The sequence below is a fragment of the Medicago truncatula genome, chromosome 7 (genome assembly GCF_003473485.1).
Source record: "Medicago truncatula cultivar Jemalong A17 chromosome 7, MtrunA17r5.0-ANR, whole genome shotgun sequence".
Lineage (NCBI taxonomy): Eukaryota > Viridiplantae > Streptophyta > Magnoliopsida > Fabales > Fabaceae > Medicago > Medicago truncatula.
Genome location: NC_053048.1, coordinates 54838967 through 54865252, shown reverse-complemented (window position 1 = coordinate 54865252; position 26286 = coordinate 54838967). Strand labels below are relative to the sequence as shown.

The window sequence follows — 26286 nt, the reverse complement described above, 5'->3', positions numbered from 1 at the left end:
GTTACAGAATGCTTTGTTTAGGTTAAATGTGATCTTTGTCGGACGAGTTGATGTGAGTTGATCTTGGAGGTTAGAAACTAAGTTATTTATCTTGTTGTTGTTGTTTCAGTAAGCCTGAATTGTATAATCTAATGTTGTCGCTAATGTTATATAATTGTATATACATTATATGAATTATGTTTGATGTTTATGATGTTGATGACTTGCATTCGATATTGTTATATCATGATGATATGCATACTGTCTATGTTGTTGTTTGTTATTTAACTAAGCTGCATGAGTCGGTCTAAGTTGATTAAGATGATGATGTTCCAAATTATTGGATATATATTAAGAGGTTGTTGTTTATAAGAAGTTAAGTTGTTGTGTCCATGCATTAGCATTCATTGTTGGGGGCTTGATGCCCTAGAGCCTTTGCTCACCACGTTGGGGGCTTGATGCTCTGGAGCTTTAGCTCAATTATGTTGGGGGCTTGATGCCCTGGAAGTATATTAATACTTATTACGTTGAGGGCTTGATGCCCTGGATTGGTACCACATGCATATAAGAGGTCTAAGTTGCATAGTCGAGTTGGAGTCGCATTTGTCGAGTCAAAGATGTTAAGTTGCCAAGCTGTTGAAGTTGTGATTCTTTATATGAACTATTAATAGAGTGATAAATGATATATTATTATCTATGATGAATATTATGATGTTTTCATGTTGTTAAATATAATTGTTGAATTATATGTTTAATATTATTGTTTTGTGAAATCTCACCCCTTCTGTTTGGAAATGTTGCTCTTCGTATGAGTAACTTGCAGGTGATCGAGAGTAGTTGTTGTTGCTTGCCGTCGTGATTGGTTATCCCTCACTGTGTCTTTTAGGTGCTCTGATACGTAACGGGATGAGATCTTTAGTGGCTATTTTCTATTCCTTTACGTATTTGATTATGATTTTATGATTAAGCTGTTTAACTGAATAATTATGAGATGTTTGATGAGGCCTGCGTGCCAAGACTTATTTATGATGATGAACTTAATCCGCTGCAATGTTTAGGAATTGATTTATGTTGAAGGATAATTAGTTAATTATCTCGTTCATGATTTTTAGAAGTGTAGCATTCCGTTTATGTGTTGATTACTCTGATAAATGTTTTGAAATTTTTAAGTTGGGAAAACGGGGTGTTACACCTCCCTCCATCCCTCCCTCCCTCCCTCTACCTATAATTTTAATCAAAATCAAAATAACTATTGTTCGTAATTTATTCGTATTAGCACAATAAAAAGAATAAATGGACGGACATGTGGTATCCATATGAACGCTAGTATATTATGTAAACATGTGTTATTAATTTATATTATTTGTTACTATTTAAATTTGTCAAAAATAAAATGTTACTATTTAAATTTGAAGATATAAAACGAAAAAAAAAAAAAATGAAAGAGATGACTAATAAATTTGCTTGTGATCTTTTTGAAGGGATTAGTTTATGTAGTTATATAAACGGAAAAATATTCTATGAAAATTATTTTATTGGATGAAATTATTATATGTCCTACTATTTTATGTGTGTTTAATTTTTAAAATGTAGACATACAATAATTTAAGCTAAATTAGAGAGTAAATATTAAAAAAGATGTTGAAGTGAGTATCGTTAAGATTAATCTCACCGGAAAGTCATGACTCATGAAAATGGTTGTTCTAAAACTGAATCGACCTGAGAGGACAAATTATAAAAAGTGTTATTGGATGAAACATCAAATCCTAAACTAATTAAAACCAAGTTCATTGCATTGCACAATGGATGAAAAGAGGTTCCTTCAGGTGAGGCAGAAATTCACCCTACAGTCAGTGTCTCTATGAGATAGTGGACAATATTAAGGACCTTGGTGGACCCTTCCTTACTGTGTCAACTTAAAAATTAAACAGGATAAAAATAATTTGTTATTATAATGAAATCTGTAAAGTGTTATTATTTTTATGAGTTAATGTTTCCACTTTCCATCAAAGTGTCTATTGTTGGTTGCAGAAAGAAACATTTAAAATAGTTATTCATATGTTGGTAAAAGAAAATTATTGCAGTAGTTGAAATTTCAAGAGGTCCTACAATGCAGTTGAAAAGAAATATTTCAACTATGTCAATCATCTAAATTTAATGTTGACATTTAATGTCAATTTTGTATGTTTATTAAATGTTTGTAGAGAAAAAAAATGAAATAGTTGCAAAATGAAAACTAGAAAAGGACGAAAGTCTGCTAGGAGCAAAGCAACATGACGATAAGTGAAATCATAGAAGACAACAAAGTTACAATAAAGCACTTGTTAACACCCTTTTTAGCAAGAAACTCTCAAAAAATATTTGAGTGGTTACAAGATTTGGACACACGCATCAAAATACATATCATTTAATTATTTTAAATGTTAATTTTCACTTTCACTTTCAACATTTTTTAGTTCACCTCAAACCTATCGTTTTGTATTTTTTTTCCCGGTAATGAGTATACAACGTTTCCAGTTCAACCAAGAAATACTCGTGTTTCCAGTATACAACCTCTTCAAATAGAAAGGGTAATGAAATATATGATGATCTCATTTCTCTTCTAATCTCTCTCTGTACTAAATTCTCCATTATTCAAGTTCAGTTCCTTTGAATATTTATTTATACTATCATTACAACCTAGAGATGCAGTTTTTGGTACAATTATACCTATAAATTATGAATTAAACCTTCTTATCATATCATATCATATCATGCTCTGTATTTTATTTGGAGAAATTCTTGTGTTAACTTTCAACCAACACACTATTCTTACACTTAGCCAATAAAAATATGAACCAATAATTTTAATTATTTTAATAATGTGTTGGGTTAGAGTTCACCTAAAAATTACAAACAAAACAAAAGGTCCATATTTATTCACACAACTGAATGAAAATTTGTTTTTTCAAACAAAGTTAACAAACTTGAAATTCTTCAACTAGTTTCCATTTTCATTTGGTTCTCCAGCAACAGCACGCTGCAACATTCAATAAAATCATGAAACATAAAATATATACCAAGAAAAAGAAAAGAAATATATACAGCAAAACAAGGAGAATGATCACTAGTTCATTACCTCAAAACACGACAAAGTGTATCGCACATCGCTATCTGATATTTGGTGGTGGAATACAACTCTCAATCTGTCAAGAGAAAATGAACCAATGAAATTTGATACGATAAGATTCATATGAATAAATTACTTTAATAAAAGTTTAATCAATAATAATTTCAATTATTAGTAACAATGCAGAGTGTGACAGACAAGACCTTGATGTTCCCATTGGCATGATAAGTATGCCATATTCTTCTAAGTCCTTGGATAGCTTTGCTGCTGTGGTTCCTGAATTCTCTTCAATTTCAATATATATCTGTTATCAGAGATTATTGATTAAACACATAAGTAATCAGAGAAACAATAATGCAATTGTTGTACTAGTATGAATGAATGGACTCTACCAAATACTTACAATATTGGTTTCCACAGAAGATGTATCCACCCTCAGTCCTTTGATTTCATTCAATCCATCTAAAGGACAAGTTAGAGGAAATTTTTTAAAGGGTGCGCTTAAATTGTACTTCTTCAAACAGGCTAGCTAGGATTGCTTGTGAACCAATTAACATCTACGTGATATTGAAGGGTGTCCGGTGTCCAACATGTGTCAGTGTCCGAGAACAACAAACACCGACAAATGTGGCTGTAAATGAATTATTTCTATCAGAGTTGTGTTTGGTTCGTTTTTGTGTCTTTACTTGATAGGTCAACATTGTAAAGAACATACCAGCCAAAAATCTAGCATTCTTGTGATCACTTTCTAGCTTTTCAACATTTTCATGTAATGCAACAAGTGCAGCTGCACAAAGGATGCCAACCTGTCTCATTCCACCACCTAAGGTCTTTCTAAGCCTTCTAGCCTAAAATAGCAGATATACATACCAAAGTTATAATATCAAGTTCTTTCAAAAAGAATAATATCACTTTTACTGTACTCGCATTAACGATTTTGAAATACCTTGGTTATAAAGCTGTTGGAACCAACAATTACAGATCCCACTGGAGCACCAATACCTTTAGATAAGCAAACCTAATTCATATATATATTCAAAGTTATCACAAGTTGGTTAGTTCATATATAACCTTTTGATTTGAATTTGGTAATTGCATTAAGATACCTAAAATTGTCATTGCCATGACACTATACTAAATGTTGGCAAAAACTCTTGAGTTTATTTCTAAAGTGATCCATTAAGAATTAGTATTCACATTTAATTTAGTTTTGAGTATATCGAAAAAATAATTGTGCTAGCTTCGAACCGAGTACTTCAAGGTTGCAGAATGAACCAAGAAACATCTCGGGAAACCGACAAGTATATCACAATTTTAATCTATTAGATAATCCAAGAACAGAAACATCCTTTTTTCTAACTTTGGAACATATTTACTCTAGAAGAGTCTTTCCAAGAATCATGTCCAATAAAAGAGAAGGTAAAAGAAGACACATACTGACACTGAATCAGCCGCTCGAACAAGCCTATCCACAGGAACACCAAGTGCCTGAAAAACCACAATTTTCTGTCATGAGTTGTTTATATATGCATGATAGCAGGAGCCAGATTAAAGAACTCAAAGCAATGTTTATGATAAATGACAAAAGGTACTCACAACTGATGCATTAAATATACGGGCTCCATCGATGTGAAGCTTCAGTCCATGCTGCTTAGCAACTTCTCCAACTCTCTCTGTATATTCAACCGAAAGGCATCTACCACCAGTGCTGCATTTAGGAAACAAAAGTTTCAATCATTCATACTGTGAATGCATTATATAATATAGACAACCATTGAAGGAATTTTTAACTTTACATTATTAAAAAGGCGACATTTTTGCTTGAACAATCAACATATACCTTAGTTATAAAATGGTTTAGTTTATGAAATGTTTATAAATCATTTTATAAACTAAATCATTTTATAGTCCTTCATTCACAGGCAACAGATTATAAAAGCAACAATGTACTGTGAGAAAATGTAAATAATGGAAGTACTGTAAAAACATGCTAGGACAGCATCTCTGAGTCAAAAGAAAACATATGCGATAAACGAAAATACAACGAGCACACAAGGTTTGTTCACGGCGTTCGGCCAATTCTGCCTACATCTCCGACTGCAGAGTAGTTGCAGTACCTTTCTATTATTTCAGCGATATGTCGATTTATCAGTAAACTATGAGCCGTATCCAACAAAACATTACTAGAGTTAAATTTTGATCAAAGAATTGCTTACTTTCCATGAGAATTTTCCAAACAAATGAGCCTTGTGGTTGGATAAACAAGCTCCCCTTTTGGATCTCTAATTGCCGCCTCAATCAAATCAATATCCATGGTTCCATCTTCATTATTTCTAACTGTTCTTGGATGTACACCTCCAAGGGTTGCAATGCCTCCATTCTCATAAATATGAATATGTGAATTGTCTCCAAGAATAACTTCACTCCCTCTTATGTCACAATGAACAAGCACAGATATGAGGTTCCCCATAGTGCCTGATGGGACAAAAAGAGCAGCTTCTTTTCCCGTTATCTTTGCCATCTCTTCTTCTAAGCGAAAACAAGAAGGGTCGCGGCCAAGAACATCATCATCGACCTCAGCGTTTGCCATAGCAACTCGCATTGTTTCAGTCGGTTTTGTGACTGTATCTGACCGAAGATCCACTGTCCTAGTTACCATTTTTTCTGCAACTAAAGCAAAATTCAAAATGTAAGTCTCATAACTCACTCCTATTCTCCCAAATTTAACTCGAACCGATTAAATCAATTTAGCAATTATATACAAATTCATGATTCCATAACTTCAAATTCTATTCAGGTCTTATCTCTACGCTTCGAGCGTGGATAACGCAGAATAACAAATTTATAATAGACTATGATACATCATGGATCTTTCATATAATTTTATACCATAGTTCTTAGCTTATGAAAATGAAACACAGCATTGAGCACATGCACAGAATCTGTTGAGAAACATGATAAACTCCAACAAAGAGAAAAATGAATTGAAAGAAAAATTGATACACTTTATACAGAAATCTTAACTAATATAACTAATCTTCACCAACTTATTATTATTGGTATTAACCAATTTGTAAACTACCTTTAGCCATATCCAACTAATTCTAGCAGAATCAGTGGCAGAAAAATGAACAGAACGAACTAAGAAGTTTAAGAGGCAGTGATTACCTTATATTCCAACAAAATTGTAAGTAACACAATGATGAATATGTAAATGAATGTGTGTGTTTTCAATTTAGATTAAATCAAGCAGACCAATTTGGACTGAAATGCATTGCATGGGACAAATTTGAGTCAATTTATTAATCAATCTATGAAGAATATTATAAAAGACAAGACACAACAACCAATGAAATGGTTTCTACTAGGTATCCTAGAGGCTAGAGGGAGTATTTTATGTATAATTATATTTATAGAGTAATTATTTAAGAATACAATAAAAAAAATATGAAATTGAATATATAATAAAATTGCCAATGATTATTATATAGTATTAAAATATTTCATTAAAAGTTATTTTTTATGACAATACTGTTTAGTCTACAGGTTACATTATTTATTGCACTCAATAATATTAATTATTGACTTTTTATGAGGTTAGTTGTTGAATGACTCAAAAAAAAAATGAGGTTAGTTGCTGAAGATACAATTCAATACAACAAAATATTAAACTTTGTGGAAAAAGTTTAGATTGAAGACCCAATTTAGTCATTTAAGATTTAAAAAAATATTAAAGTAGTTGTTGATATTTTTATATCGGAGATAAATTAGTTCCTTTGTTATATATTAAGTCGGAGACTAATTTATCCTTTATGAGTTTTATTTTTGTCGGAAGTAAATTTAGTTGAGGAAAGTTGTGACGAAGCAAATTGAATCTTCACTCAAAAGTTTATTGGTTAGATATTTCTATTTTATTTTTATGGTAGAGTATTTTTAAAACATTTTGATCCATCTACCATTGTGGATCATTTTCATCATTTTTGGTAATTCTTCAGGTTATGCAAAATCAAGGTGTTCTTTCATGTTTTTTTACCTGATTAGCTAGTTCTTGGGTGATTTGGAAGGAATGAAATGGTATGCTTTTCTGCCTCAAAGATAACCCTCCTCTTCAGCTTTTGGAGAATATTAAACTTCTTTCCTTCTGGTGATTAATTTGTTGTTTTACATTATTAGTTTCATAATTAGTGTGAAAACATTTGTTTTATGTTTGGGTATTGGCTAATGTTTGCTTGATTTCGTTGAAAGCTAGATGTATTTATTGGTTGTCTTCTCTGATATATCTTGTGCTGGGAAGATAGTTTGTTGATGGTCATATATTTTATTTTATTCTCTTAAATAAAATATTTAGTTAGAACCTATTTGAGTTGGCGTGGTGGTATTGACTTGAGACCATGAAGTGTGCTCCTCCTCAAAGTCTCATGTTCGATTGTCTCCGGTGTCAATTTGAGTGGTTAATTTAGCTTCTTTGAAGGAAAAAAAAATAAAATTAGTTGGATTTATTTGAAATTTCTATCCGTATAAAAGGTATGGAGATGTGTATTAGTACATAGTATGGTAAGAGATGGTATACTATTTCCAACAAACAACCATATGGTTTTAGATCCAACCTCGAGGAGGTGGATAGCCTTAACCGGGGTGTGTGTAACAGGAATGCTCGAAAGCAGTTCCCATAACCCTGTCAGGGGAGATGCCAATCATCTCTCCTTTTCACGAACACAACACAACGCAGGTGCTCTCACACTTAAGTTATAAACATAGCAAAAATCTTAGTAGTAGCCGATGTGAGACTTATTCATGGTACTTGTCAACAAAAATATCAATAAACTGTAATTATAGAGGAGAGATAGTCATAAACTTGTTCTGTTACTCCAACTCCAATTTCTAATGGTGGAATTTACCTCATCCCAATTATGGTACCATTTTAATCATGTATTCCCCGTGAATGCTGCAAAGGAAGAAGAAATAATAAGGAAATAGTAAAGAGGAAAAAATAACTAAAACATTCAAGCCCAATACACTTCGTTCTTAGTATGGGTTGACCATAAATCAAAGCTGTTGACTTAATTATATCCAGTTAAACTTGGTACATAATACATGATTCTAAGACAACGATCATGAAATATTACAATTATTCAAGCTCGTAAATAATTTTGGTTATAGTTGGTTATTTAGACATTTTCTAAGTTGAATGTGCAAATCTCAAGGTCAACGATTTAATTTCAAGACCTTAATATTTTTCCTTTCTTCTATGCATTTGTATAAGCAAGGTTGCTTGAATGTGAATCATGTAATTAATTAGGGAGGAGCTTCGAACATAATAGCCCAAATGAGCATCATACACAACATTCAAATAGAACAAAACTTGAAATTAACACTATTCCTACTTTATAAAGAAATGTATTTCTCTTTTGACAAAATTTGAGTGAAACAACAAAAGAACTCCGTTGACAATAGAGGAAAAGGAACACAGTATTGTGGTCATCACTAAATTGACTGGTTTCTACGTCTTCAAGAAAGGTCCATTATCTATAAAAAGATCCCAAAATAAAAAGCATGAATGCCGATGATGCGGTGATTATCAACTCCTGCAAATACAATGAAAATCGTCATATTGTCAGCTGATTAACCCATACATAGAGCAATGGGACAATAGATAACTATGTCAAGATCAAACTTATCCTGATTCAAGACAAGACTAATTAACCATGATTTTTAAGTCAACCAACCAAGAATAATATACACTGGTAATAAATGTGGTGTATGATCTTATTTCCAAGAGTTAGCAGCTGTGCCATCAAACTGGTGACATGACACTGGCCTTTGATTTGTAAAGGTATTCAACACGTCATATTGATCCTTCAATTTTACATCATTAACATCAAATTCATCCTTAAAATGACAATAACTCAGTTTTTGAAGGATAAAATTGATGTCATTATGATTACTAATTTGACTTTGCTAATATATGGAAGACTGATATGATGTTGTATATATCTTAAGAGGACCAATAAGTTTACTCTACGGTTGAGAGAATATATAACACTAACGAAATATAATATTGCAAAGGACACATTGATAGGTGAATTGCAATATATATAAAAGATTTAAAAATACTGTAGTTAGTGCCTGTGCTGTTAAAATCAATCTTATGATAAATCTCAAATTCATATATACACATTAAGAAACTTCGGGTAGATTTTGTCAATCGAACATTGCAAAAAATAGGGGTTTACACAGACTCCACTACGCTACAGTGTTATAGCGCTGCTATAGCCACTAGTTGACAATTCCTTGTACTAAATCGCGAAAATATGGCATTTTGCTACACTATAGCCCCACTATAGCTGCTATTTGACTACAGAGTTAACTAGTTATCCTAGTGCAAAAGTATAGCGTACTTAAATGGCAACTAAACAGCTGCCCATGTATTAAAAATGTAATACTCATGAGTCATCAGTCATGTAACCAAGACATGGTTTTGAATCGTGAATCATGAACATAAATCGCAACTCTTCACCGCATAGGAAAATGAGGATTAAAATGGCATTTTATTATAAGAAAACTCACATAAAGAATGCATAGAAAAAAAAATCCAGTGTTCCTAAGAAAAATACACTGCATGACGCGCATCATATTATTCACATGGTTTCTGAACAATTGATTTAGCCAAGGGCTGAATTGATTTATACCTGACTGTTGTAAAGAAGAGATGGGATATAACCACTTGCAGACTCGACTATGTTCAAAGCGAATGTGTAAGCCTGCAAAAAATGTACCAGAAACTATTAATCTTTATCCGGAACATAAATAATTTTGAGGAGCAATAATATGTATGAGAATAATTTTGAGGAGCAATAATATGTATGAGAGAAATGCAACACTCTCTTTCAAGCACTCTCTCTAACACTCACTCTTCTATTGGGTGAAACCCATGTGGATCTCACCACTTTATGTGGGATCCATTTCCAATGTGTGGTACCCACATGGATTTCACCCAATATAAGAGTGAGTGTTAGAGAGAGTGCTAGAAAGAGAGTGTAACACATGGATTTCGTCCAATAAGAGAGTGGGTGTTAGAGAGTGTCCATAGCACTCCTCTATGCATGATAAGAAGAAAATACAAAACTTCAGGCGTATTAGACTAAATTGAATACTGAGAGACAAACAAAATAACTGAATAGCATACTGAAAAAACATTTTCAACTAAAAACTAAAAATGCATAATATAAATTAGTTTGTGCATCATTAATCTGATGATGTAGATCTACGAAGTCCAGTCTCTCCCAAATGCAATAACTTGACAAATTTGGTCCTACAATCCCAGTGGAAGTCCAGCACAGTACAAAAGTCTAATTTCTGTAAATCAGCCACCACAAATTTCTTCTTTAAAAATTGTCTTCAGATAATAGTTCCAAAAAGATTAAGAGAAAATTATCCAAATGCATCTTTGCGGAACATCACGATGAAAAATAATTTGGTTTCAACTAAAGTAAAACGTGAAAGCAAGATGAACTGTCGAACCGATCCACCTTTTTTTGTTTGTTTAAAAAGACAATCTCACACACACATACATACACTATATCAGCTTCCATGTTAATTATTGTAGATTACAGAGGCCCATAAACTGGGATATCAAAGAAGTGATCCTTGAATCACACCAAAAGATCAGATGAATCATCATACCAAGGATGAAACAGCTATACATCCAAAAACCAAGGCCAGTGACCGGAGCAGTCTCTTTCCCATGCGCAGTCCTTCTCCTGGATCTTCACCATCTTCCTGTAGCAACCATTATCATGATTAATGAACTATACAATTCTATTGATAATTCAACATGGTTAAAAAGCAGAAAATTCAAAGATTTTAATGAATAGGCCGTCTTAGAGTATGAAACTCACATTAATTGTGGAGCTTTTTGGAGATTCAAAGGATTTTAACTTCTCAAAAAGCCTATAAACGAAAGCAAAGGCTAAAAACTGCAAAGGTTTATATTCAGCACTTTGAGTGACTGCGATCCAAGCTGTCTGCAGAAAGACAATTCTGAGCATTAGCATATTCCAAAATAATTAAATAAAATCAACCACTCATTTACTACTCACAAAAACAGCAGATATTGCCAAGTTGATGCGCATATCATTTTCACTTGATTTAGCAAACCTGAAATTGCATCGAAGTACAAATAATGTCAAAAAATCCAACCCAAGTGGCTGATAATAGAATGACACTGCTTAGTGATATCAAGAAAAATTTTAACTAGAAGAAAATGTAGAACATGATAACTTGACAGTGGAAAGGAATGTCAGATATACATAACACACAGGAAAAATGAGATTTTCCTACCAAACTGTAGGTGAAAATAAATTAATCTAAATACAAATTACTCATGGCATGTCTATTTCATAAGGGAGAGATACTGTGATCTTCTCTAAGCAGTAATAAAAGAGTAATTGGATGTATAAAAGACATCCTAATTAACACAATTCATGGAGACAATTCCCAAGCACACTGCAGCAACGTAGAACAATATACAGCAACAAAACTATCATGTCATGAACTATGACAAGCAATAACAAACCTTGGTCCCCAAGGTATAACTGGCTGCTTGTCGGCATACTTTATGTCCTTTGAAACCTGCAAATTATGATAAAGTTTTGAGAAGCAAATAAACAAAATATTAGCGTGAAATATTGTGGGGATATAGGAAGAGGACACAATATAGCATAGATGATGTGGGTGAATTAATTTGACGCAAAAAATGCTATGTAGCTAGACTTTGTGTATAACAACAATTCTATGACTAAGAATAATGATAAATCATAATTTTGGAAGTTATTTCGTCGTAATGAAAAGTGTTAACTGTTAAGGATTCAAGATCATAAGACATTAATTCGTCCGAAATTCTTCATATGCATAATTTATAGGCAGCTTACATTCATTTTGAGCTGAAAAAAAAAAAAAAAAAAAAAGTCAAAAGAGACGTTCTGTAAAAATTATTGCTGCTTCATCAAAGGAAGTCCAATGAATGTAGAATACATACAGAATTAAATTAACAAAGCAGCTTCAATCTCCAAAACAAACTAAACAAGAAGCATCTCTGTGCCCTCATGTTCTGTGTGCAATTTCAAATGCTCACGAAAAAGAAAGACTCCCCTAGTTTACCTTAAAAGATCCAAAAGTCACACCCTTTTTCCGATTACTCAATTGAGCCATCATAACTTTGTCATATGCCTTTTCAAGCTGGATCATGCATTCACAATACACAAGATCCCATGTGTTAGTACATTAAATTTAAGAAAAACATATAACAATATGGATTACTAACAACCTCATAAAAAACGAAATAATTAAAAGCAGTATGGGACACATTTGTAGAAAGTCACTTAATTTGGTCTAGAGAGTATGCAATTCAAAATAGAGGATAATATTCATCGAGCGAAAAATAATTTGTAATTCTACCCTTTGTGGTTTTGTTTTTGTCTCTTGTACATGATGGTAATAATATTCATATATCATCATCAAGTTACACATCTCATACAATAAGAATAAATAAACCATCAAGTTAGTCCCTAAACTATGACTATCTCTTCTTCAATTTAGTCCCTAAACTATGTAAATATAATAAGTAGTCTCTAAGGTAAATAAAATCCATCAATCTAATCCTTGCTATTAAGATGTTAGAGACTAAATTGACCGATTTGATATACTTTAAGGACCGACTATTTATATAGTTTAGGGATTAAAGTGATAGTTTGTTCGTAAAATAAAAAATAACACTGGCAGTTTCCAAAATAATTTTTTTAGAGAAGAGTCAGTTAGTTAACATACTCTGGAAGCAGTTTGTTCATCACCCTTAATCTCAGCTTCCTTCCTTTTCTTAGTATATGCTGCTTTGATCGTGTCAAATTTCTCAATAGGGCTTACACCTAAAATCTATATAATAATAATAATAATAAGAACAATAATAAAGAATTTTATAAGATAAGATAATGAATATTGAGTAGCTACCTCATAAGGATTGAAGTCATCGTTAGGATTAGTGCTTCCTGCAGCAGATGCAGAAGAAGAAGCAGAGATAATTATTGGGTTAATCCATGATGTTTTCTTGGGAAACCTGAAAATTGAATAAAACCCAGTAAGAAAGCAGTGTTTTTTTAGAAGAAGAAGAAGAAGAAGAAGGAGTGAGTGTTACCTGAGAGAGGTTGAAAATTGGGAACGGAAATGGTTGGATGAATTATTGTTGTTGTTGAATTTAGGGCAATGAAGTATGTTTGAGATTGTCAAAGCCATTCAATTCAATTCAATTCAATTCAATGAGTTTAGGTTTAACTTCTTCTTCTATCTATCTATCTTCTTCACAAAAAAGAACTGCAATTTCCCACTCCAACCAAACACTTCTTCTTCGTAAATTCTCAAAATTTTAAACATACATTTTTCTTTATTCATTTTCTTATATTATTATATTTAATAAAATTAATTTAGTTCAATTTTATTTTTTCAATGGATAAACATTCAAAGGGTTCAGGGTATATCGGTATTGCGGCCCTGTTTAGGGTGGGAGACCTTAACAGGTCTCCTACCGTGAGCAAGCTAGTGAAACTTTTTATTTGTGAAAGAAATTAGTGAAACTTCTATTAGCCGTTGGATTATGATTCCCTATGAATCTTATTATATGTGTGTCTACACCTAATACTTTCTTTTTTTTCATTATCATTTTCTCTCTCCCATAACACTTTCGTGTTCTTTCTTTTTCTCTCAAACAACTCAGATATGCAGAACCAACAACAAAGGAGCTTGCATCATTGATGGTGCAGTGACAAGTTTAAGGTCCATAGAGATAAAAGGAAAACAAGTTATACTGATGAACCAAATAAACCCATAACCATTTCGATATCCTCGTGTTGGATGATAGAAACTCAAAGAGGTGCGGAGAGGGTCGCTCCTAACAGCGAAAGTTTGTACCATAAAGTGTGAGAAGAAGAATGAACCCTTTAATGGTTGAAAATTTTGATTTTTTGTTGTAATTTGTATGGGTTGTGTTCTTTGTTGCATATGTAATCTTTTCATTTGAATGTTATGAAAAGTGTGAATCCTGTTTCATTTATTCCTCAATATACATCAACGATTTGTTCTTTTACCTTTAATGATTAGTAAAGTGTCAATCTTATTATTTAATGGGTTTCTCTGAATTTATTTTCTCAATAGATATGAAAATTTGAAACCATTCTTTTTAAGTTCATGCAAAATTTGAGGATTAATTTATTGAGACATATAAACAATTATTTGAATATAGGAACATAGAGTGGTGAATGAACAAATAGGTTTCTACATGATTGAGAAATCTGCACATAATAGTGTTGAAAGCTTGCTATTGTAAAAGAAAGAAAGAAAAAAGTGCAGGGGAATGAGATTGAAGAGGGAAAGGATTGGAAGCTTAGCCGTGGGAGAATAAGACAAAAAGGAAATAATCAAGTGTGGTTGGTTTATAGTATGATCTAATGAGCTTGATCAATCTAGCAGTTCTAAAAGGTTATTTTGCTCCAAAAAAAAAAAAAAAAAAGAGGTTATGCACCGTAGGAGACCTATTAAGGTCTCCCACCCTAGACACCGCCTCGGTATTGCCCTATACATTGAGTATATTGTCGGTTTGTTCCTTTAAATTGTAAATGTCTAGTATTTACGGTACACTTTTGAAATTTGTAAATAAATAGATTTTGTTTAAATGCTAAAATTATATTAAATTAAACAATCAACTTTACCTTCTTTGTACAAGGAGTACTAGAAGGAAAAGTACCAATTCGAACATATAGAAGGGAAAAAAAGTTTCCAAGAAACCAAAAAAATTGAAATTATATTGCTCCTCCCAAGCACAAAATAAAATTGAACCGCTATATGTGATAATCAAAGGTGAAAATGACATGTTTCGTCTTCAATCATCTATGACTAATATTGTATTCAAAAGATAAAAATGACTAAATTATCCATAAATATGGGCTCTTTTGCGTATTTGTGTTTGAATTTTTAACGACCATTCACATTTTGTTTGTCTAAAAACAGTAAAAACCTAAAACTGTGGAAATTGATGAGTAGAGGTTAAATACGTAAAGGACGAAAATATGACAACAGATGTTCGCGTGGCCTAATGGATAAGGCGCTCGCCTCCGGAGCGGGAGATTGTGGGTTCGAGTCCCATCGTGAACGTTTTTTATCAATCTAAAATATTTCAGCTTTGTTTTCGGTTTTTATTTGATTAGTAGTATTTGCAACAATTATTTTTGGTGTCCGTTTTTTGCATTGACTTTTAGTTTCATCCCTCAATTTTATATATATTATATTTTTTAGTCAAAGTTTTCAAAATATATCACATTACAAATTAAATGGATTAGAGCGCTGACGATATATTTTTTAATACATAATTTTTAAAAATATATATTTTATCAATTAAAATTTATGAGATAGAACGATGAGTCTACGCTAAAACCATGAAGTTGTGATAAGAAATTGAAGATTTCTGGCTACAAATTGTCCTTGTTTTTTAAATTAACGTGAAGTGCATTGAACTCGCACCAAGTATGATAATCCTTGTGATCTAGAGAAGGAGAAACGAGAATCAAAACTGAACTTTCATTTAAACCTATTTGATATATTGATGCAGGCTTGGGACATGAGAATCTGATCTCTTAATATCTCAGGTTCGAATCGTTTCGATGCTAGCAATTTATATGTTAGACTAGTCTATAAGGTGTTTGCTCTATCTTCAATTGAGCTTCCCGGCAGTAAACAATATGGTTCATCCTCTCCAAATTAATCAGTCAATATTGAATTTTATAGTACAAAATAAATACTAGAAGCTTTCTTTTGAGTGATGCCATGCGGGTCCATTTATCCTTTAGCTAGTTTAAGCTTTTGTTTTCTTTCCTTGATTCTTTCATTGTCTGTTATGTTATGTTTTGTTTCCCTTGGCATCATTTATACCCAAAAACGTGATTATGTCAGAATGAAAGGGCATGCATGATTTTAGAAAACATTTTCTAAACACAAATTTACACGCATTATTCTCAAGAAAAAACAATTTCAACAATTATCCATATATCAAAAAGCACCTTAATATATCAATATTGTGTTTTTTAATGAGTTGATTTAATACTTTACATTAATAAATTGACAGTAGTGTCGACCCAATAATTTTTAATAGTAAATGAGACCTAAAACAAAATTGAATATATGAGGTCTTTTTTGTTGGAACATGAAAAAAAATTCTTAAAAAATCTAATGAAAATTATATTTTTGTTGGTATTTGGTGGGCTTAAAACGATAGCTTTAGTGGTCTTATTCTTAAACTGATCCTGACTAAAAAGGCTCCTTCTACCGTACACCCATATATTTGTATGTAACAATACTCCAAACTAAAATGGCCAATAGTTTTTTGACAACATGGAACAAATAAGTTTGACTGAATTATAGAATTAGCACCACCAAACCTATGAGTTTTACACTTTGGAGCTTTTATTTTATGATATAATTAATTTTACTTTGATTTAACAGAAAACAAATTTAAATCGTTACTTCTTCTTCTTCATGGCAGTTCTTCTTCTTCATCTCTTTCGCTACAACCCTTGCTTATACGTGGGAAACTACAAGAACTAATTTGACAGACTTTAATTAAACTTTACTGCTATTTTTTATAGCAAAAAAGGGGATAGCTATCAAAAACACTCACCACACTACAAAAAAGGGAACATCAAGAAAAACAACACAAAACAAGATAGATTGATAGCTAATTAGAAGTAATAGGTAGGTAATTGGATTGATAAGAAAGATGACATCTTTAGCAAAGGATTATGGATTATGTTTATGAAACAACATTTCAAATGTCAAGTATAAGAAAAAACATAAAATTGTACCAGTAAAATACAAGAAAAAAGGTCACGTATAAGAAAGCCATCATCAATTTTTTCAATTAAAATTCAGTAAGCAAAATTAATGGTGAGAAAGAAATGAAGGAACAGTATATAGATTATGTTTTTGTTCCCGGAAAGAAAAAGAGAAGGTTACGTTTGAGAAGATGAATGTTGGAGAGAAAATTGCGATGACAATTAATGATTTGGTTTTGTTTTGATTAAAAAATTAATTAATTAATTTTCTGAAATATGAAATAGTAATTTGTACAATTTTTGGGGGTTAAATTGAATAGAAAAGTGTACAAAAACTCTTTCCCTCAAGTCAATCTTTAATAATGTTAACATGGATCATTTAATTGAAATGACACTATTCTATTGGTTAAACATTTGAGAGTACCATAAAAATTGGGTGTGTGTTCACATGGGAAAGCTTAATCCTTTCCCACCATGGGAAAGTTGGATTCAATGATTAGATTAAGTGAAGAACATATTCTTAACATGCTCTCTCAACACTAGATTTTTCTTCACACTATTTTCCAACAATTTAAAAATTCTGAAAATTAATTTTCAGAAATTAAAAAAATATAAAAAAATTCAGATAATTTTTTAAAAAAATTTTGTAATTCATTTATTGAATGTTAGAATTTTTTTTTTTTGAAAAAACATATTTATTTCAATAAAATTAAAATTTTGGAAACTAAGATAAGTTTTTATTTTTCTAAAAAGAAGATATTTTTTTAATTTCATAATAAAATAAGATATTACGAAAAATAAAATAAAAATCCTAAAAAAAAAATTGAAATTAAAGTTTTTTATTTTTCTAAGAAAATAAAATTCTGGAAAATAAGGTTTTTGAAAATATTTTGAAATAAAATTCTGAACAATTTTTTTTTCATTTTTTCAAAAAAAAAAAAAACTAACATCCAATAAATAAATTACAGAATTTAAAAAAAAAATTATCTGAATTTTTTTATATTTTTTCGATTTTTTTAATTTCTGAAAATTAATTTTCAGAATTTTTAAATTGTTGGAAGATAGTGTGAAGAAAAATCTAGTGTTGAGAGAGCATGTTAAGAATATGTTCTTCACTTAATCTAATCATTGAATCCAACTTTTCCATGGTGGGAAAGGATTAACCTTTCCCACATGAAATGCCACCTAAAAATTGCCGACTGAAAAAAAATGCCATCCTTAATAAATTGACCGAAAAATATACCGAATGATTCACCTTTATTTTTATTATGCCAATTCGCACCACCAAAATGGATCTCAAATTCTGTACACAAACCTGAAACCAAGAATAATTAACTTATATAAAGAGAAATAGAAATCTCCTAAATTTCCACTTCCTCATGATGGTTGACCTGATTTAATGAATACATCGTACCAAAATTCAATTTCTTCACTAATCTGACTTGAACCATGATGGTCCATATTTTCTCCTAAAGTATCACAAGAGGTTGCATTGTAAAATCCTGACCCTACAGTGTTTGGATCCTTGCTTGAGACTAAACCATAATTGGAAATAACTCTTTTTTCACCGACACTACTATAACCATCACTTGCTTGTGCCTCATCCAAAGTATATGAATAAGAGGTATTGACATTGTACACTTCACTTTTTTGCACCTTTTTCTTCAAATGTGTATGCCAAAAGTTCTTCACTTCATTATCTGTTCGTCCTGGTAATCTTGCTGCAATTGCAGACCATCTGAGCATAAAGGATCGCTAATAAATTAATTTTCATCTTGTATCAATTAGAGGACTAAATTGATCAATCACATTTTATGGTATGCTACATGTAGATATATGATATTTAGTCCAAAAAAAGATGTAGAACTTATATATCTCTATAACTAGTTCTAAATTCTTCGGTATAAAATACCATTTAGAAGCCAAAACAGTCAATTTTGCATAATTAATCACAATCACGGTGTGCTAGTGTGATTTTAAAAAAGAATCACTTTGAAATTCAAACAAGTGCTACAATAATTTTGTCAAACCTGCCGTTAATGCTAAAAATACATACAAAAGACAAGTACGGAATTGGAAAAGATAATAGAGTCTATAACATCTACTCACTTATTACCAAGAACTTCATGTAGCTTTAGGATTGAATCTTCTTCTTCTTTGCTAAATTTACCTCGTTTGATATCTGGTCTCAAGTAGTTTATCCAACGAAGTCTACAACTCTTACCACACCTTAACAAACCTAAACAATCATATCATATACATTAACAAACCTAAAGAACCATTCCATATAATTTAACATACATTAGCTAAGAATGTTAATTCGTGCTCACCGGCTTGTTTAGGAAGAGCACGCCAATTTCCATGACCATATGTTTGAATATGAGAAATCAATATTTGATCTTCTTCAGCACTCCATGGTCCTTTCCTCATTCCCATCCTTTCACAACAAGGGTTTTTTGCCATAGTTTCCACTACACAATGATGTGTTTCTACTTCTCTTTGTACAAATTTGGTGGATCAAGCTCTTTCCATGTAGTTTCTGCTTCTTTATTACTTACGTACTATAGTGGTGAATATATATAGATCATGTGGTCCAATAAACAGTTCGCTTTTCATATCAAAACAAAAATATTATGAGACAATGATACTATTTTATTTTTGTGGGGTTTTCAATTTTTTATCGGATTTAATACATATACATCATCAATGTAATTATTTTTGAACCATTAAATTATGTCGATCAATCATAATCGTTAAATTATTAAAAATATTTCGACTTTAATTGTAATTATTTTTAAAGTCACACATATCATTAATTGTAATTTATCAATAGTGTAAAAATCTTGACAATCATTATGTAATTTATCAATAGTATTCATTTTTTACAAGTCCAAAGCACGCACAAACGCACAGTTGAAAATTTAATATAATGGTGATCACAAGATTCATATTATATGGAAATGGCCCACCTTAAGATACTGCTCCCATAATTTTTAAAACGTTTTGTCACAAAAGTACTAGCATTGCTTTGTGGACTTCAACTGACCTTCTAGGTTGCTTCTCTTGAAAACATAAAGTAATGATAATTTGAGTATAGAGTCAAAAGAAGTATGCGCCATGGAAGAAAAATGGACTGATTCATGTCTCAATTACTACACTGTTCTTGCCGCAACTTTCCATTACATTTATCCTCGTCAAATGCTAGAATCTTGTTCAATCTTTAATGGTTTTCCGCTGACCCATGGATTATACAATATACATATTTTATGGTACCGTTTGTGTCATGAGGAGAGTCTGAGGATTAATCCCCTTCAAACAGGATGTCACTATTTTCGTAAAGACTTTCATCAAATAGAGTCGATCTCTTTAGTAACTATCGACTCTCCTATCATTGTTGGGACATTAAAAGAGTTGGAAGCTATCATCACATTAAACTATCTAATAAGAGAACTTGACACTACCTCTATATTAAAAATCTCAAAATATTTATATGAATCTTGAGTCAACACTTATTTTCTCTCAAAAACATTTGTTTGTTTGTCAATTCAATATGAAAATAGTGAATGGATTTTAGTGGAAAAAAGAAAGAAACATCTCAAATTTTCTATTTTTGTTAATCATTTATTGAAATGATATTGCTATTTACGATGAAAGATTATCCTACAAATGATTTACGAACGACCGATATTTTAAAATAACATTTATTTTATGTGTATTTTTATAGTGTCCTATTAATTGTAAAATTTAAACTGTTCGAATATTAAACCTCAAAAACAAAGGCAAAAGGTCAATTTTCTTTATAAACATAAACAACCAAATGTTTATCGTATTGATGATATTCATTTCATTATATACTTCTCTTTGCCTTTGTTTTTTCTAATATCCTTTTCTTTTTTCTCTCTTAATCTCACCCAATCTCAAGTAGCCACGTTTTAGAGTGTGTCAGCATATTAATATGTCATAGTCATACAAATGAAAGTGATGCTTGCAATGCAATACATACATTTTTGTTTTTGTTTTGGATAGGCAAAATGCAATACTACTAGCTAGGTCAAACCATCATAACAAAGGTTGACTTTTATTTGCATATGCTTTTCTATGATCATGCCTTCAAAGGTTATATATACTATAATTGATTAATGAACTACTAACATACTTATGCATATCCCAATTTCTAAAACATTGAACTTAGACCAAAACTGGATTTTGCAGTGGTGAGATGGGTAGCAGCGCTGTCACCGTTTGTCTGTTTTGGCTGGATCGACGGTGGTTTGCTCGTTTGATCTAGGTTTTGCTTTTGGTTGCTTGATGTTTGTCTGTACTGTTTGGTTTTGTGTTTCAGATTGGAGACTGCGGCGGTGGTAGTTTTGGCCTTTTTGTGGTGATTCGTAAACCCGATAGCGTGTGGTTCTTTTAACCCGAAAGGGTTGTTTGGGTTCTTTGAAATCGGTTGAATTGGTGCTCATGTGCTTGACTCTCATGTTCCAGGTCTGTTGAGATCTGCAGGCCTCAAGTCTTCAGGGTTACCTTCTTCGGTACTGTCTCTAATCCATCTCAGTCATTGTGACTGTTATTGGACTGTTAAGCTCGAAAGAGTTATTATACCTGCTGCTTCAGGGGGTTGCTAATACGTGGATCTGGATAACATGTTGTCGGTCGATCCATTCGCCAATTCAAAACCTTTTTTGATCCTATGGTTGTCCACTCTTCACATTTTTTTGTAATGTTTTGTGCTCGTACGCGGGCATTGGGTTGCGTTCGTGAGGAGGGTTCTTTAGGGTAGGAAAAAAACTTAGACCAAAACTACATAACTCAAAAGAATTCACATAAATCAGGAAAATTTTTGCACTTGATAGGTACTTTTTTTTTTTTTTTAACAAATCAAAATAGAATAAAGGCTTAATACATGTTTTGGTCCCTTAACTTATTTTTGAATTACATTTTGGTCCCTTAACTTTAAACTGTCTCAATTTGATCCCATAACTTTACCTCCGTTTACCTAAGTTGTCCATTCTGTTAAAAAAACTAACCGAAGGGACCACTTAGGTAAACAGAGGTAAAATTATGGGACCAAATTGAGACGGTTTAAAGTTAAGGGATCAAAATAAAATTCAAAAATAAGTTGAGGGACCAAAGTATGTATTAAGCCTAATAAATTTTTTTAATATCTATACCTATAATTTTAATCTAAATCAAAATAATTTCAATTCAAAACAAAATTTAACATTAATAATAATAATAATAAAAATAATAATGAAATTAAGATATACAAAAGAAATATATTCCAAAATCTATATAACAAGAATCTAAATTAAATTATTGAGTAGAATAATTATTGATCAGACTTTCCTACCTATTAATCAAACTTCAAATTATCACTACTTCTTTCTCCCAAAATCGGATGGTATATTATATTATAACACTTTTTTTTCTAATGAGTCAAATGTATAAAAAAATATATTGGAAGGTATATTAACTTATTTTTGAATTTCATTTTGGTCCCTTAACTTTAAACTGTCTCAATTTGGTCCCATAACGTTACCTCCGTTTACCTAAGTGGTCCCTTCTGTTAAACGGAGGCAAAGTTATGGGACCAAATTGAGACGGTTTAAAGTTAAGGAACCAAAATGAAATTCAAAAATAAATTAAGGGACCAAAGCATGTATTAAGCCTAGAATAAATTGCTCAAAGGCAAGATGATTCACCCGCACAAGGTGTACTAAAAGTGATGAACCACCCAATGTCAGATACAAGCCACAAACATCTAATAAAGATGCCCCCTCCAAGGGGAAAAAACAAAAAAATTACATAACACCCATACAAAGAAATGGGTGTCTCCACCAATCACGAAATCCAAACGCAATAGGAACAAAACTCGAAGAGATCCATAAAAAGGAATTCAGCTTCACTTTGTCAACCATAATGAAAGGATCAATAACCGCATTTTTAAAAACACATTTGTTTTGCTCCTTCCAGATTACCCAAATACAAGCTAGCCAAATAACCTAAGATAAGAATAGGTAGATCGCGGTAAGCACGCCGAATGAGAAAACTGTAAGAAATGGTTGGTCTGTTACCGCACTGGGAAGCACACAAGGAACACCAATCCACTGACAAACTGAATACCAAACACTCCCAACCAAATCACATCCAACAAAGAGATGATCCGCCGTCTCAGAGGAGCCACAACCAATAACACAAAGATTGTCAATAGGTTGGAGAACATGTCGGCGCACCAAATTAGATTTAGTTGGAATTCTATCTTGAAGGAGACGCCAAGCAAACAGAGATACTTGATAATTACTAATTTGCACGAATGTATCTTTGACTAAGCTCCAACATAAAACGGTTGCTCTTTTGTTTGTGAAAATATTTTTCTATATTTAGTAATAAACATTTAAAAACAAATTTTTTTTTTTTAAAAAAAAGTGATTATTCATAACAATAAACAAGAAATAAAAAGAAAATATTTATCTAATGGCCTTGACGATTCCAAAATGTAAACCAAGTCTAAACAAACCACTGCAAAGTACACAGTTTCATCATCACTTGTTAGTGGATATGGTTTTGGCTTCCAACAGAGGAAAAACTATTTACACCATCAAAGCAAGAAGAATAGTCTTCTATACTAGGCTCCTAGCTATCGGTTTCATCACGGTCTTCATCAGAATGATCATATTTTACCTCCACATGCTCGGGAGAAACCGATGGAACACGCCTTAACAGTTGTTCTTGTTTCTCTGGTCGTTCAAGCTCTTCCCTTTCATCTAGTAATGCAATTTTTGTACTGCACAAATGGTCAAGGAGGCACTATAGTATAGTCTATACTCTATATATCATTATTCTTATAAAGTATTTACTATAGTCATATATATGATACTATTAATTCATATAATGATTTCTATATGACACAAGAAGGATATTCTTTATTTCGTCCTCTGAGACTTGCACGCTCGATTTGAATTTGCAAATAGACTAGGCGCTTCGCAATCCACTAGCAGGAAGACATAAGGCACATAATATGTCAGAAAATAAGATAGAATCACAAATGCCAAGAGTAACAAACATCGATAGTAAAATAAGTACAGAATAGCTAAAGTATGTGGCTTTATGAAACCTGAGTACTGCTAGAATCCACAAAAATAAATCGCAGTCAGTTATAAATAAGAAGCTGTTGAACAATAGTGGAAAAATAGATAGATATGAACAAGTAAAGAGCCAAGAATGAATACATGTTTTGTTATATCCTCGTGAAGACTTGTAGCCTTCTCTTGAAAATCCACCTGCCAATGCAGACAGGGAAACAAAGTAGTTCAAATTTTCCGCTATATATTTAAGTAAAAATAAAATAAAAACAATTCAACGTGTCACGATAGTCGCCGAATGACAACTTAAAACAATGACACGGTTTTACTGTCAAACTGCTACAAGAATAAGTAGTAAGAATGTTATTTTGGATCACACTAATTTTCACTATTTTCAATTGCTGTTTCAGATAAGCGTCCTTCGAAAGCTAAAACATTTTTTCTACATGTATCATACAACTTACAACAGTTATTTTCGGAAACAAGCCAGTATTCACTTTTTGCCGCAAATCCTCGCATTCTTGCTGTCAGTAAAACAAGACAATTAATATGTATTCCAGGAAAATATAGTTTCACTGCAAATTATTTAGATGTACCTCTGTGAAATCATCATCAGAGAGCTCAGAAATGGAAATAGCTTTAGGCATGAAGGAAACTTGCAAGAGTATTCCATTAGACATTTCATCATGTTGAACACCTAAAAGTTAAACAAGAGAAATGATCAATCATTTAAAGTACATACATAGAACCAAATATTGAGAAATATAAAGTAGCGTTAAAAAGCTAGCAAGATCTATATGCAATTTATTATACCTATGACTCTCACAAGATGGTATGAATTCCTTAGCTTATGATCATTGGAATCTACTCTGGCTCTAACAAAAGTTCCAATCACCCTACTCGCAAAGCTTTCAGGCTGTTTCGATAACTCGAATACCAAGCTTCGCTTTAGGTAGATAAGCTTGATATTTTTGGCATTAATCGATGCAAAACATCCAGGTTTTATACACGTATCACCTTTTTTCAACAGAGGTTTTTCTATTAAGCTTGACAATCTTCTACATGTTTCATCATCGATATGCTTGTTGTCTGTCGAACAATTTTTGTTTTGGTCGTGATTTTCCTTTCCAGCCGAATCAACAGATCTTTCCGCAATATGAAACTTGAGTAGGGGATATATCTTGTACTTTGACATGACTTTCTTTTTAAAGATTGGAAACAACTTATCGTCAGGGAAGAATTTTTTCTTGTCTTTATGATGATAAAGATTTTTCTCTGTAATGTATTCAAACATGAGAGATTTTACATCCCTTCGCATCATTGGTTCGGTTTCATATCTCCCTATGGATGCCAGGAAACTAGAGAGAGGTCCTGATGCCCATCCAACGAATTCCCCTGAACTATAGCGCTTCCGTTTGTTCGGCTTATGCATACCTGAATAACCTTCATTTCCATTGGAGTCATTTTGTTTTTCTTCTTCGCCTTCGCTGCGACTTGTATGACGCTCAAAATCTTTACCCTTTATTTTGCTGGGAAGTGCAGCAGAGACATCATCTTCAGTTAGTCCTTTTCTCACCTCAACATTTTCCTCAAATTCCTTAAAGAACATACAAAGTTTATTGGTTAACAAAAGACAATAAAGGACAAATGATTATTCAAAATGATATTTTTTGTTTGGATAAAATTGCATATCTGCATGAGCATGATTTTAAGATAAAATTACTGAAAAGTACATGTTTCAAAATCAATTGATTTTAAACATGTAAATACCAATAAAGTGAAGAAAAAAATCAATTGTTTTTATGCTCCTTTGAAGTAAAAAAAAAAAAAAGTTTTCAAGTTCAGCAAGAGCATAAAACAAGTCATAAAACAATTATGGATTTAACATTATCTCTAAGAAAAAATTTGGTAAATATTCTACAATCCAAGTAAATACACTAAACCCTAAATCCCATCCAAGTCATGGTCCAAATTTTGTTCTACAATCTATACCATCTTCAATTAAATAATACACTTACCTCATCCGAGTCATGGTCCTGGCTATCTGTTTCCCCACTTTCTTCATCAGAATCATTATGCATTACCTCCATAAGCTCGGGGGAAACTGATGGTACACGCCTTAACAACTGTTTTAGTTTCTGTGGTTGCTCAAGCTCTTCCCTTTCATTTAGTAATGCAATTTTTGTACAACACAAACAGTCAAGGAGGCACTACAATATACTAGTTCAGACTTAAGAAGAAG

At 32.0% G+C, this 26286-nt stretch overlaps 4 protein-coding genes and 2 non-coding genes across 9 annotated transcripts; 1 reads left to right on the top strand and 5 right to left on the bottom strand.

The window, feature by feature from the left end:
• Positions 1 to 2804: 2804 nt before the first annotated feature.
• LOC25499717 (probable low-specificity L-threonine aldolase 1) lies at positions 2805 to 6457 on the bottom strand. Of its 3 annotated transcripts, none has more exons than XM_024769644.2 (10): positions 6171 to 6457; positions 5305 to 5758; positions 4685 to 4796; positions 4526 to 4576; positions 4035 to 4106; positions 3804 to 3936; positions 3492 to 3550; positions 3292 to 3392; positions 3098 to 3164; positions 2805 to 2998 (listed from the first exon to the last, which is right to left on the bottom strand). In XM_024769644.2, exons 1-10 carry the CDS (start codon positions 6178 to 6180, stop codon positions 2960 to 2962), a joined length of 1098 nt encoding a protein of 365 aa, XP_024625412.1. In that variant the 5' UTR covers positions 6181 to 6457; the 3' UTR covers positions 2805 to 2959. The 3 variants fall into 3 exon arrangements, with proteins under 3 accessions (XP_024625412.1, XP_013450571.1, XP_024625414.1); XM_013595117.3 differs by having other exon boundaries at positions 2811 to 2998; positions 6257 to 6456; XM_024769646.2 differs by having other exon boundaries at positions 2813 to 2998; positions 5305 to 5752; positions 6257 to 6456.
• A 1213-nt stretch (positions 6458 to 7670) lies between these two features.
• On the bottom strand, positions 7671 to 7805 carry LOC112416870 (U6atac minor spliceosomal RNA). Its single transcript, XR_003007382.1, has one exon. It is a non-coding gene; the product is annotated as a U6atac minor spliceosomal RNA (small nuclear RNA).
• A 551-nt stretch (positions 7806 to 8356) lies between these two features.
• LOC25499715 (uncharacterized) lies at positions 8357 to 13508 on the bottom strand. The gene is made up of 10 exons (XM_013595115.3): positions 13278 to 13508; positions 13094 to 13199; positions 12914 to 13018; positions 12248 to 12325; positions 11664 to 11719; positions 11188 to 11245; positions 10987 to 11112; positions 10772 to 10867; positions 9778 to 9849; positions 8357 to 8673 (listed from the first exon to the last, which is right to left on the bottom strand). The coding sequence occupies exons 1-10, from the start codon at positions 13373 to 13375 to the stop codon at positions 8611 to 8613; spliced, it is 858 nt and encodes a 285-aa protein (XP_013450569.2). The 5' UTR covers positions 13376 to 13508; the 3' UTR covers positions 8357 to 8610.
• A 1705-nt stretch (positions 13509 to 15213) lies between these two features.
• On the top strand, positions 15214 to 15286 carry TRNAR-CCG (transfer RNA arginine (anticodon CCG)). The gene has a single exon. It is a non-coding gene; the product is annotated as a tRNA-Arg (tRNA).
• Positions 15287 to 18197: 2911 nt separating this feature from the next.
• LOC25499713 (transcription factor MYB4) lies at positions 18198 to 19518 on the bottom strand. 2 transcript variants are annotated; one of them, XM_024770154.2, is made up of 3 exons: positions 19290 to 19518; positions 19076 to 19198; positions 18198 to 18697 (listed from the first exon to the last, which is right to left on the bottom strand). In XM_024770154.2, the coding sequence occupies exons 1-3, from the start codon at positions 19420 to 19422 to the stop codon at positions 18648 to 18650; spliced, it is 306 nt and encodes a 101-aa protein (XP_024625922.1). In that variant the 5' UTR covers positions 19423 to 19518; the 3' UTR covers positions 18198 to 18647. The 2 variants fall into 2 exon arrangements, with proteins under 2 accessions (XP_024625922.1, XP_013450568.1); XM_013595114.3 differs by having other exon boundaries at positions 19069 to 19198; positions 19290 to 19517.
• Positions 19519 to 23435: 3917 nt separating this feature from the next.
• LOC112416463 (uncharacterized protein At5g08430) lies at positions 23436 to 26222 on the bottom strand. The gene is made up of 7 exons (XM_024770301.2): positions 26063 to 26222; positions 24858 to 25641; positions 24641 to 24741; positions 24509 to 24568; positions 24192 to 24242; positions 23883 to 23953; positions 23436 to 23743 (listed from the first exon to the last, which is right to left on the bottom strand). Exons 1-7 carry the CDS (start codon positions 26132 to 26134, stop codon positions 23596 to 23598), a joined length of 1287 nt encoding a protein of 428 aa, XP_024626069.1. The 5' UTR covers positions 26135 to 26222; the 3' UTR covers positions 23436 to 23595.
• Between the last annotated feature and the right edge of the window lie 64 nt (positions 26223 to 26286).